This window comes from Triplophysa dalaica, chromosome 7, assembly GCF_015846415.1.
Source record: "Triplophysa dalaica isolate WHDGS20190420 chromosome 7, ASM1584641v1, whole genome shotgun sequence".
In the NCBI taxonomy this organism is placed as follows: Eukaryota; Metazoa; Chordata; class Actinopteri; order Cypriniformes; family Nemacheilidae; genus Triplophysa; species Triplophysa dalaica.
The window spans coordinates 5509797-5523169 of NC_079548.1; the positions used below are offsets into that span (position 1 = coordinate 5509797).

At 36.5% G+C, this 13373-nt stretch overlaps 1 protein-coding gene across 2 annotated transcripts; it reads right to left on the reverse strand.

Moving 5' to 3' along the window:
- Positions 1-140: 140 nt before the first annotated feature.
- On the reverse strand, positions 141-10186 carry LOC130426581 (gastrula zinc finger protein XlCGF49.1-like). Of its 2 annotated transcripts, XR_008907198.1 has the most exons (3): positions 9954-10186; positions 1006-2746; positions 731-802 (listed from the first exon to the last, which is right to left on the reverse strand). XR_008907198.1 is itself a non-coding variant. In XM_056753437.1 (2 exons), the coding sequence occupies exons 1-2, from the start codon at positions 1073-1075 to the stop codon at positions 351-353; spliced, it is 522 nt and encodes a 173-aa protein (XP_056609415.1). In that variant the 5' UTR covers positions 1076-1916; the 3' UTR covers positions 141-350. The 2 variants fall into 2 exon arrangements, 1 of the variants encoding a protein (XP_056609415.1); XM_056753437.1 differs by lacking the exon at positions 9954-10186 and having other exon boundaries at positions 141-802; positions 1006-1916.
- Between the last annotated feature and the right edge of the window lie 3187 nt (positions 10187-13373).

Genomic DNA, 13373 nt, shown 5'->3' on the forward strand with positions numbered 1-13373 from the left:
TATATTATTTAAATATTAAATTGAACAGGTATGGCTAAGTTTTTTTAGAAACATAAAAAAAAAAAAAAAAAATTCATTTATCTCTTTGTAATTGTGCACATTATACTGGTATACGGTTAACGATTTATCTAAAATTTAATTTTGACTGTAAAAAACTTTTTCTTGATATCTTCGCATTTTTACAAGCAGAATAGTAAAATAGGTAGAAATTCCTATTCTATTGATAAATATTTATACAAATTAAAGATACAACGCATTAAAATACGATGGACTGAAAGTTGCGCTGACTGACACGAAACAGATATTTGTGTCCATTAACATGAATTGATGGATTATAGTTGGTGACAATGTCACGAACTCTGGTAAGAATGTGTTGGTTCTCCAGTGTGAATTTTCACGTGCACCTTAAGATGATTTTTCTGTGTGAAACTCTTTTTACACTGAGGACATGTGTATGGGCGCTCTCCAGTGTGAATTCTTATGTGGTCCTCAAGATGATTTTTGTGTTTGAAACCCTTTTCACACTGAGGACACGTGTATGGGCGCTCTCCAGTGTGAATTCTCATGTGCATCTCAAGACTTGTTTTCTGTTTAAAACTCTTTCCACACTGAGTACATGTGTATGGACGCTCTCCAGTGTGTATTCTCATGTGGTCGTCAAAATGACTTCTGCGTTTAAAACTATTTCCACGTTTGAAACACTTTTCACACTGAGGGCAGGTGAAAGCTATTAATTTCTGAGGTGTCTGACCCTGTTGTTTCTCCTCTTCATTCATTTCATCACTTTCTTCATTTAACATATCTAAAATAAAACAAACAAAAATTCACTCACACACCCATCAAAAAAAAATCTAAGATACATTGTAAGATTCTATATAGAACTCCTATGACCTAAAATTAATGAAAAATGAAAATAATGCATTTTATCAATGCCTTACTTAAAATATTAAATATAATTTTATTTGAAACGTTCCCATTTTGGACAAATCATGAATAGACACCAACCTATTTGTTTGTCAATATCTTCATGTTGCATTCTGCAGGGGGTTGGCTCAATCATGTCTCCAACTTTCATTTAAGTTTTTTTTTTAAACTGTCACACTGGATTTGCTCTACTGGTACTTTTGAATGAAGTGTTCGGTTACTTGTTAATGGCTTCACTGAACGTCACTGTGTGGTATGGTGGAACAGGTCTGCAAAATAAATAAATACAACTTTTAACTTATTAGCTTCTTAAAAAAAGGTGTCAATAAAGTTAAAATTCTAATTAGGACACATAATATGCAAATTGGGCCGCATAGTCTGAGTTTTCAGTTAAAGAACAGCTGACTTAAGTTCATCCTATAAACTCTGATCCTGCATAACCACTTGCATTCTACCTGTCTTACACATTATTGGAAATTATAAGGGGTATTTCCTAAATCATAGTATGTTGAAGGAATACAGTTTCCTTGTCCTTGCCGCCACTCATTTCTATTTCCCACATGAATATGATTTTTATGAAAATTAAAAAATTTCTTGATATCTGTAATAGCATTTTTACAAGCAGAATATGTTATGTGAGGAACAGTAAAATGTCAACAACAAGTGGGTTGTAATGGCTGTTCACCATGTTACTGAGGACCCTCACAAATATACATTAGCTAAACAAGGAACAGTGAAGAAATAATGTCACCATCTTCACCATCAAATTCAAATGAACACATGTTCATGGACGCTCTCCAGTGTGTGTACACAGGTGCATCTCAAGACTTGTTTTCTGAAAATTCTGTGTGATTTTACGTATGTCCCCTCAAGATTTAATATCTGTTTGAAAGTCTGAGGCAGTTCATGGCATAGGCACGAAATTTAGCATTTAATGATTTGTGTACATTGAGAAAGAAAGGGGGGAAATCATGTCCCTCAGCACGACTTCATAAACTCTGGTGAGACTGTGTTGGTTCTCCAGTGTGAATTCTCATATGATTCTTAAGATGATTTTTCTGTGTGAAACTCTTTTCACACTGAGGACATGTGAACGGGCGCTCTCCAGTGTGAATTCTTATGTGGTCATCAAGATGATTTTTCTGTTTGAAACTCTTTTCACACTGAGGACATGTGAACGGGCGCTCTCCAGTATGAATTCTTATGTGGTCCTCAAGATGATTTTTGTGTTTAAAACTCTTTTCACACTGAGGACACCTGTATGGGTGCTCTCCAGTGTGAATTCTCATGTGGTCCTTAAAATGACATCTGCGTTTGAAACCCTTTCCACACTGAGAACACGTGAATGGGCGCTCTCCAGTGTGAATTTTCATGTGTTCCTCAAAATGACTTTTGCGTTTGAAACAATTTCCACACTGAGTACATGTGAATGGCCGTGATCCGGTGTGAACTTTCATGTGCTCCACAAAATGACATCTGCGTTTAAAACCCTTTCCACACTGAGAACATGTGAATGGGCGCTCTCCAGTGTGAACTTTCATGTGGTCCTCAAAATGACCTATGTGTTTGAAACACTTTCCACAATGAGGGCAGGTGAAAGACTTGCCTCCTTTGGTACTGCGGTTTGCTTTTGGAGAGAAAATATTGTTCTTCTGCACACTACTAGAAGACATTTCTAGCATTAAAAGCTTCTGATGTTTCTGACACTGAAGACTCAACTTCATTCACTTTCAGAGGCCCCGTTGTTTGCAGGATTTTAGGAATTACTCCTGTATTTTCTTGTGCCCGGCTTCACTGAACATCACTGTGTGGTGGAACAGACCTGAAAAAATAAATACATTTTCACATTAACAACAAATCTTCATAAAGTATTTTAACAAAAAGTTTAAAATATTGATTTTTTAAATTGGTTGCCAATTCAGAGTCTCAGGGTCTGAGTTTTTCCGTTTTAGAACCGCTGTCTTAAGTTCAGCTGAGAGTTGGTTGATTCTCAACCTGTATCCAAATTTGCACACGACCTGTCCTAGAAAGTTGGAGTGTAACCGTACATGTATTCGTACCGAACCATCACAGGCAACATTCCAAATTTAGTCATCATTCCAATGCCCTACTCCTTCGAAGGACAGAGCCCTCGGAGTTAAGACTTTGGAGTGAACAATGCATTTTGTGCATTATGTTGACGTTTGGAATGCACTTTGAAGCGATGTTATTTCCTCATTATCTTCACCTGGCATGTTCCTGAAACAATGCAGCATTTTGTCCATCAGCAGATGTCGCTGTTTTAATGGTATAACTTAAGCATAAAACCTGCAAATAAATGTTACATTTTATATTTTGAAAAGTTATATTAGTGTTTATATATTATATATCATATTTTACAAACTTTAAAATAAGGGAGTAGGGCGTAGGAATGATAACTTAATTTTGGAATTTTCCCCTTGACAGCTTGTGATGGTTCAGTACGAATACGTGTACCGTTACATGCCTACTAGATAGCTTTGGAAATTAAAATCAGTATGTGCCAAATCATGTTGAAATAATAAAGTAAGAAATAATGAATGTAGAAATACCTAAATGTACGAGGAGATGTATTTTCATCTATTCCACCATAACTTCAATTACTGTATTAGTAACCCAGTAAATCTATTAACTGCATCTACTCATCTATTTCACCATAACTTCAATAACTGTATTAGTAACTCAGTAACTCTATTAACGGCATGTACTCATCTATTGCACTGTAACTTTAATAGCTAATGTCTTTAATTAATGCACACTTAAGTCACTTGCACTATTGTATAGTCTAAATTGTTATCTGTTAATAACCACCTGTACCTTAATGTTCACAGTATATATCCTTCTGTATATATTGTCCATAGTACATACCGCCTGTCATATTGTTATAGAACATTTGTATAGTATTTCCCTAATATTGTATTCTGTATTTATTCACACTGTATATCCAGCACTTGCTAATTGCGCTTCTGGTTAGACCTAAACTACATTTCGTTACACTGTACTTATATATGTGTAATGACAATAAAGTTGAATCTAATCATCTAATCTAATGTGTAACTGTTAACCACTTATTTCAAGTTACGTCACAATTAGGGTGACCACCTGCTAATAAGCCCAAGGGGGGACAAGGGGTATGTTTCTGAGGGACAATGTGGGACACTGCCTGGCCCGGCGGTGCCCCCACCCCCCGGACAGACTCACTGATAGTGGTTTAGCCATTTCTAGCACATACCACCTTACATGGCATATTAATAATGTCCTATTCCCCTAAACATGTGTAATTGCTGATGTATACTCATGAATAGGCCAGCCAATGTATATTTTTTTAAAATAAAGATTCACAATATTTTGAACATTCAATGAATTGACAAATGCACTTCCACTTACGATTTACTTTATCTATTTAATTTTCCCAGTCTTTCTTGTACCCACACCTTCTCTTTTTAATTAATGGCTCAGACCAGTGGCGTTGCTAGGCCCTTTTTAGGGGAGCTAAAGCCCCCCTAAAGTTCTAGCTCAGCCCCCCTAAAATATTGTGTGTAATGTAATCTGTACAAGAATTCTAGATCGCTTTATAGCCCCCATTAAAACTCTTATTAAGTAAACGGCGTTAGGCTGCGTTATTTAGGGCATTCTTCAGTTCCACAGTAGCACATTGGAGTTAACGTCATTAGCAGAGTAACTTTACAAGGTGTGTTCATAAACATGACATCTGCATTTTTGCCATTCTTTGTTATAAATGGATCTTAATATGATGTGGAAGCGATACAAGACCCTTTCCCATCCACTGTTTAAAGGTTTTATGTACGTTCACCCCTCGTTAACTATTTTTTTAACATTACCTCAAGCAAAATGAAAGCACTAATTACCAATGACGTCATACTTCCACGATCAAGATGATATTGTAGCGCATAGAAAGTGTCATTAATGATGATGTGCTATAGTTATAGAGAGTCGACGGTAGTTTTGACAGCTCTGGAAAGAGGACGGGCAGAGTTACTGTAGATCAGCTGGTGCGGCAGTGTTATTCAATGTTCTGAGTTCTGAGGAAATAAAAGTGTACAGAAGCTCTATGTCGTTTTTCAGACGCTTCAGAATTTTTATCATTAATTGAAAACATATTGTGGATGTAATAGATGAACACACAGTCATGCAGAGAGTAACAGCGCTAGTGCTAATCAGAATGAATGGCAGGGAAACATATTAAGTTATTTTTACTAAATAATGATTCAGCAGTTGATTGTGACATTTATTTTATGGATTTGTGACTGTTGTTTCCACTTTGACGTATAAATGTTGCAGATTAACCGATTAATGTGATATTCATTTGAATAACAATAACTTGTATTTATTCTTTTCTGCATATTCTTTCTTAATTATTTATTTTAAGTAACGTATACAATATGTTGTGATTAGAGTGTGGCTCTCTCTCTCTCTATATATCCTCATTGGAGGCTGAGCCCCCCTTATATTGAAAACCTAGAATCGCCCCTGGCTCAGACTCAGTCTCTTTCTCCATTTTTCAAATTGGAGCGCGCATCTAAAAGTTCCTTCTTAGTGTGTGCATGTGCGCGCGCTGTCATGACGACAACAACGGAACAACCTAGTCAGCAGTTCAACTGAGGTGTGGGTGTGGCAACAGTAGCGTGCTGAACTGTCAAGTAATGTTCGTTTGGCTGTCTGGGGCTCGAGGATATAGAGCGACCAACTTTTTTTTGAGCAAGCATTGATTATGCGTGACACGGTCTCAATTTGCGGGACGCATGAATTGGGCTTCAAACGCTGTGCGCGCACGCGCTACGCGGGACGGGTGGTCACCCTAGTCACAATACATGTACAGTTGTAAGAAAAAGTATGTGAACCCTTTGGGCTTACTGTCACACCAGACATCCCAAGAATATTGCTGAACTGAAACACTTTTGGAAAGAGGAATGGTCCAAAATTTCTCCTGACTGTTGTGCAGGTCTGATCTGCAACTATAGGAAACGTTTGGTTGAAGATATTGCTGCCAAAGGAGGGTCAACCAGTTATTAAACCCAAAGATTCACATACTTTTTCCACCCTGCACTATGAATGTTTACATGTTGTGTTCAATAAAAACATGAAAACGTATAATGTTTGTGCGGTATTAGTTTAAGCAGACTGTGTTTCTCTATTGTTGTGACTTAGATGAAGATCAGAACACATTTTATGACCAATTTATGAAGAAATCCAAGTAAGCCCAAAGGGTTCACATAATTTTTCTTTCAACTGTATACTGTGCTTCACAGCAAAAAGCATATAGGCCTAGTTTTCTGTAACAAAATCAATGCATACTTTTAAAGCACACAGGAGTTAAACCCATAGGCCTATACAACATGACTATAAAAACATAAATGTGATTTTGAACTTCAAGATGTCAACTTAATTTGAAAAAAGAGGTCTGCATATTTTCCCCAGTAGAACTGGAAGTGCAAACTATTTGAGAATAAAAACCCCACTGATGTGCATACAGTTGCCTTCGTAATAAACTCTGGGCCCCAGGTGTGATAGACCATCATGTAAGATGTACACAGAATTAGTCTAGAAGCAGTGTCAGGTTTTATTATACGGCCCAGTTTCACAGACAGACTATAGTTAAAGGTCTGGTGGTTGGTGGCTTCTGTGAATACGTATAGAGACCTAAAGTTAGGTTAGAAATTAGCACCATCACAGTTTTCGTACTGTATCAGTATTGTCTGGAACTCCTGAGATTTATAAATGCCCTCCCCACATCAGTATTTCATGTGACGCACAAGATGATTTTACTCAAATTGACCGACTTATTTCCAGAATGTGATGGCAAGGCTTTGCGTATGTATAGCCTATAGTTATATTGCGTTTAATGATATATGACCATACCTATCTGCATTTGTGACCAGTGATCGTGTACCGGGAAAAAAGATCACCGATCGATTAAATTGCATAAGACCTTCCATGATAAATAAGCAAACGGGAGACTCCCGGTAACGTATGCATATCAAATAATACCAAAACACTCCAATACAGCCTCCATTATTCGCAAACGGTGGATAAAACCTTGAAAAAGGACCCCACCATATCACCATATCATCCCGATTTTTGCACAGGCTTAAGATCACAGACAACCTCTCCAAGCATTACAAATGACGAGTGGTCCCCAGGTAATTTAAAATATTTTTTAATTGTTGCAACCAATTATTTTATTCCACATTGTAACATCTACCGGAGTGAAATCACGGTCTGACCCTATACATAACTCATCGCTTCCCGAAATGCGCCATTTGGAACTATCCCGATTCAAGACGCATGATTTTATCATAGATGGGGTTTATTATGTTTGTACACACAGCATGCATTCATCGCGCTTACTGTCCAACAATGCATTTAATGTGTTTAACAAATCATACATTTCAAGTAAGTTGTTTTAAAATTTGGCATCAGAATTAGCATATAAAGCATGAGAAGGCATGGACCGGTATGATATTTTGACGGTGTGATAACCTTTAGCAAAACTGTCATGGTTTACAATTACAAGACTAAAATGTGTTATTTTCAAATGTATGCGTATACAAACAAAAAGTTTTCAACTGGACACAAATACATTTTATATTTTACCATCATTCATTGAAAATATATGACAAGGAAAAAGTAAAGCCTTAAAAATATAATACTTTTTCAAAAAAATATTTTTTTGTCAAATACCCAATTGATTAGGACTAAACATCAAACATTGCATTACGTGACTTAATTATGTATTTTTGTGTAAACACAGCTCAAACCTTAGAAACGGTATCATACAAAATAATGGATTTGAAACCTTGACTCTTTCAAACCTTTGTATACCCTGAAACCGGTATTCGGCCGATGCTTACATGAGAGAAAGACAGTATTCACTTCATGGCATCATTTCGGCCAAAATTAAACCTAAAACACACTGCCATAATAACGCTTCTAAAATGACATGTTTTATGAATAAACAAGGAGAAAGACCAATACCGTTGACTTGTTTGAGCTCCTTCCCTCAAGATACTTGCTAATGCTCTTTTCTAAAGACAACAAAACACAAAACATTGAATACATTCGATGTTTTTGTCGATGCATTTGGTCAAAAAAAGAATATTTATTTAGCGCCAGTTACCTGAGGTGAAGCTTGCCTTTGCTGCATCTAGCAACCCGCGAAGTCACTCAGGCACGTCGCATTGAATCAAATAAACAGTCGCTAATCCATCCTTCCACGTAATTGAAAATTGTGTGATGCTCTTATGCATTTAGTACCAAAATTAGGCCATACTTTATTCAAGTTATGTTTATAAAATCTTAAAAAATATGGTTTATTCAATTGTTGTGGGAACCACTTCTCTTTCGCTTCTGCAATGCTGTAGTATCATATATTGTCTTAAATTAATATAATTCTTAATTTAATGTTTCCATTTTTTTTTCTTTCTTAATATAAAATGTTGTTTCAACTTAGTCCAACAAAGAATATTAGTTGAAGAAAGATATTTCTGCTTTGCCAACGTTTTATTAGTCATAGTTAATATATATATGGGCAGCCCATTCGCACCAATTGCGTATAAATAACACGCGCTGTGCATTATCGTATAATAAGGACGCCAAATTGCGATTTTGCTTGCATAAATACGCCTTTTTTTGCGTGCACATGATACGCCAATTAGCGCGTTTGCATATAAAACAGCAATTTGTCTCATTACCCTGTCCCCTAACCCAAACCCTAAACCTAATGTTAGCGTCCGTGCATATTATAACCTCTACCCTAACCCAAACCCTAAACCTAACCTTATTATTTTAATTATTTCAGTGTTTCCTCTTCATGTACGTTTTAAAATGGCTGCTCTCCACCCAGGTACAAGCACTCATTGGCGTATCATATGCACGCAAAATCGCAATTTGGCGTACGTATTAGACGATAATGCAAAAGCGTGTTATTTACACGCAATTGGGTGCGATCGGGTTGATATGGGTCAATGACGTGACATGTATTTTTTGTGTCCAAATTCATTATTTTCCTAAAAAGAATTTGAATAAATACATGTCATTTATCAAATGGATCTACAATATGTCCTTTATAAGAAACCCTTTTCATATTATTGAAATTCAATAGATTTTTTGAGTTTTGGTGTTTGAAAGACCAAAAATGTCAGGTGGTGCGACCGTCCGAACATACAAACAGAGAACAAAACTGAGAAATAAATGTTAATTTTCTGAATAAAATTCTTAATAAAATATTTTGGCATGATTTTATGTTAAATTTCTTATATATGAGGGGAAAAATACTCAGTGCTAAATACATTAAATGTATATTATTTTTAATTAATATATGGTCGCACCACCTGACATTTTCTGGGTGGTAAAATCAGAAATCTTGTTTAATAATGAATTAATGCTCCCTAAAATGCTGTAAAACCAATATAAATCAACACAGTACATTTTTTTGGACATAAAAATACATTTTCAAACTGTTTTGCTTAAAATATTTTTTTTTCTTCTTGAAAATCTTATTTGTGATTGACCCATATATATTAGTGATATGATAAATATATATATTTCCGGTGTATTTAGGCTAAACAACAAAATACCACCATATCTGATACTTCCTGAACGTTCTGTTTTAGTTTTAACACTACACAAACGTTTCAACAAAATGTAACCAACAGAACATTTATAATCAAACCAAATGGTTAAATGCTTATCTGTAGATTTAATTATAGAAAAAAACGAAAACGCATCTGGACAATCATTTACATTTTGTTAACATAGTGGCTCTGAATGAATGTCTGGCAACCCAAGAACCAGACCAGTTTAATGCAGCTGTGGCAACACATGGAAACACTGCATCCGAATAAAGTTTCGTCCTAATGAAATACGGACTCGCGCATCTCTGTGGTTGCTCAGATCGTTTCCCGCAGTAGACCCTCAAGAACCCTCGGGGTCTTTTTAAAATTTAAAGGGGGAGTGTTATCAAAAGCATGCAGACACTTTTATTAATTTACCTTCGAGTGTGTTCTTGTAACGCTAAAGTGAATGGACTTCAGCGCAATGTTCGGAAGTGTATCCAAGTGGTCTACGGGTCGTTGCAACCTGCAGGTGGTGCTATACAACACGATTTGAATCCTTAACAAATCTTTTATGCGCATCAGTTTTTCGGAGCGCGTATCAAACACTGATCTCATCAACGACTGGATTGCACACAGAATGCGAGACCAGTGGAAGACACCGGAACCGATCGTGCCGCCATTGCTACGCCCAACCGATAGAGGGCGTCATTCTTTTTCTTTTTGTAAGGTTTATTGGCGGTGGGCACGACGACTTTTGGCGCTTTACCGCCACCAAGTGAACTGGAGTGTGAAGTGACACGGGGAAAAAGAAAACCAAAGAAACGTATATTTGTTACCTAATATAAGCTCGAAAGACATATTATCTGTCTGTAACTTTTTCCAGAATCTGTCTCTCTTTACAATATATACACTGTAATAAAATATGCTCGACTGTTTCAGTTTCGCCACAAAATATAACGTTACACAATCCAGTTTCCTGATTTAATATAAATGTCCAAGAACGTCCTAATCTTAGTCTTGTTATTATTACTTCTTCTCTTCTTTTAAAGTCACTTCCGGTCTCATGATTTTGTAATCCTACTTTACACAAAGGTGTAAATGTTTAGACATAAACATAATTTTAAGAACAGTCAGCGTTATGTCTTTGAATCAGCTGTAAAGATGATGTCTTTTTTTGACCAGCCCGTAAATTGCAACGTATATGGCTTGATATAAACATGTCAGTTTGCATAAGATTATGAGTACGTTAGGCTATATATTGTTAAACCAAATATTAGTTTCACCAGCATTTTGGTCGTTATGTGATGTTAACTGTTTTAAAATACATGCCATTAACAAAATCGTTTATACGAACAGAAAACAACAGTTCTTTATTATCATAGAGATCAAGTGTGTATTAAACTGGCCATGTGAGACAAAGGGCTATGTAGTCCGATGTTCATCAACATATTAAATACAGTATTGAAGTGTACTTTCTGAAATATGTTTTTACTGTCAAACTGCTTTACAATAAGTGTATTTAAAACGTACTTTGATTAAGTTTAGTTACATACCTGGGCAGTAGCACTGTTTTTTTTATATTGTAATATGTTAAAAATATATTGTAGGTATTTAAATGTACATTTAATCTAAAGAAATTAAAGAACTTTTGTCTTCTTTTATCTGAATGTTCTATATGAAATCATTAAGCCCAAAATGCTAAACTACTAGGGAAGTAGTAAACATACTTGGCAATAAAGCTCCTACTGATTCAGATATTTTTTCTTCTCATATCCAATTGCTTCCTCTACTGGGCAACGTTTACATCACAGCCTTAATCGTTCAGTTTACGTGGGTGATGATATGGAGCAGGGGCTCTCAACTCCACTTTCCTGCAACCCATTTAACTCCATTCTTAATTAAACTATCCCACCTGCAACTTTCTAATAATCTTGAATGGTTTTTAACCATTCAAGATTACAGTATCAAAACATTGTCTCATGACATTATTATGAACCTTGAGATGGAGACCAACGTATACTCAGAATAAGACACAATACAACTCCCAAAGAGGTTAAACAACAGGAAAGTAAGGAACAAATAATATGAATAGAAGTGAATAATAAAATAAAGGAATGAATATTGTAATAAATGAAATAGAATAATAAAATGAAATAAACAAGTGTATGTTTCTATCCAGATCTATCAGTAATTATGAGACTTTTTTCTCCTTTATGTCAGAAAATGAATATAATGAATTTCATCTCTTCATGTATGTGTATTAACAATAATTATTCATTTTGATAATAATTAGGGGCTGGTAAATGTACAGTCGTGGCCAAAAGTTTTGAGAATTACATAAATATTTGTTTTCAAAAATTTTGCTGCTAAACTGCTTTTAGATCTTTGTTCAGTTGTTTCTGTGATGAACTGAAATATAATTACAAGCACTTCATACGTTTCAAAGGCTTTTATCGACAATTACATGACATTCATGCAAAGAGTCAGTATTTGCAGTGTTGGCCCTTCTTTTTCAGGACCTCTCCAATTCGACTGGGCATGCTCTCAATCAACTTCTGGGCCAAATCCTGACTGATAGCAACCCATTCTTTCATAATAACTTCTTGGAGTTTGTCAGAATAAGTGGGTTTTTGTTTGTCCACCCGCCTCTTGAGGATTGACCACAAGTTCTCAATGGGATTAAGATCTGGGGAGTTTCCAGGCCATGGACCCAAAATTTCAACATTCTGGTCCCCGAGCCACTTAGTTATCACTTTTGACTTATGGCACGGTGCTCCATCGTGCTGGAAAATGCTTTGTTCTTCACCAAACCGTTGTTGGAAGTTGCTGTTGGAGGGTGTTTTGGTACCATTCTTTATTCATGGCTGTGTTTTTGGGCAGAATTGTGAGTGAGCCCACTCCCTTGGATGAGAAGCAACCCCACACATGAATGGTGTTAGGATGCTTTACTGTTGGCATGACACAGGACTGATGGTAGCGCTCACCTTTTCTTCTCCGGACAAGCCTTTTTCCAGATGTCCCAAACAATCGGAAAGGGGCTTCATCGGAGAATAAGACTTTGCCCCAGTCATCAGCAGTCCATTCACTATACTTTCTGCAGAAGATCAATCTGTCCCTGATGTTTTTTTTTTGAGAGAAGTGACTTTGCTGCCCTTCTTGACACCAGGCAATCTTCCAAAAGTCTTCGCCTCACTGTGCGTGCAGATGCTCTCACACCTGCCTGCTTCCATTCCTGAGCAAGCTCTGCACTGGTGGCACTCCGATCCCGCAGCTGAATCCTCTTTAGGAGACGAACCTGGCGCTTGCTGGACTTTCTTGGACGCCCTGAAGCCTTCTTTACAAGAATTGAACCTCTTTCCTTGAAGTTCTTGATGAACCTATAAATTGTTGATTTAGGTGCAATCTTAGTAGCCACAATGTCCTTGCCTGTGAAGCCATTTTTATGCAACGCAATGATGGCTGGACGCGTTTCTTTGCAGGTCACCATGGTTAACAATGGAAGAACAATGATTTCAAGCATCACCCTCCTTTTAACATGTCAAGTCTGCCATTCTAACCCGATCAGCCTGACATAATGATCTCCAGCCTTGTGCTTGTCAACATTCTGACCTGAGTTAACAAGATGATTACTGAAATGATCTCAGCAGGTCCTTTAATGACAGCAATGAAATGCAGTCGAAAGGTTTTTTGGGGATTAAGTTAATTTTCATGGCAAAGAAGGACTATGCAATTCATCTGATCACTCTTCATAACATTCTGGATTATATGCAAATTGCTATTATAAAAATTTAAGCAGCAATTTTTCCAATTTTCAATATTTATGTAATTCTCAAAACTTTTGGCCACGACTGTAGT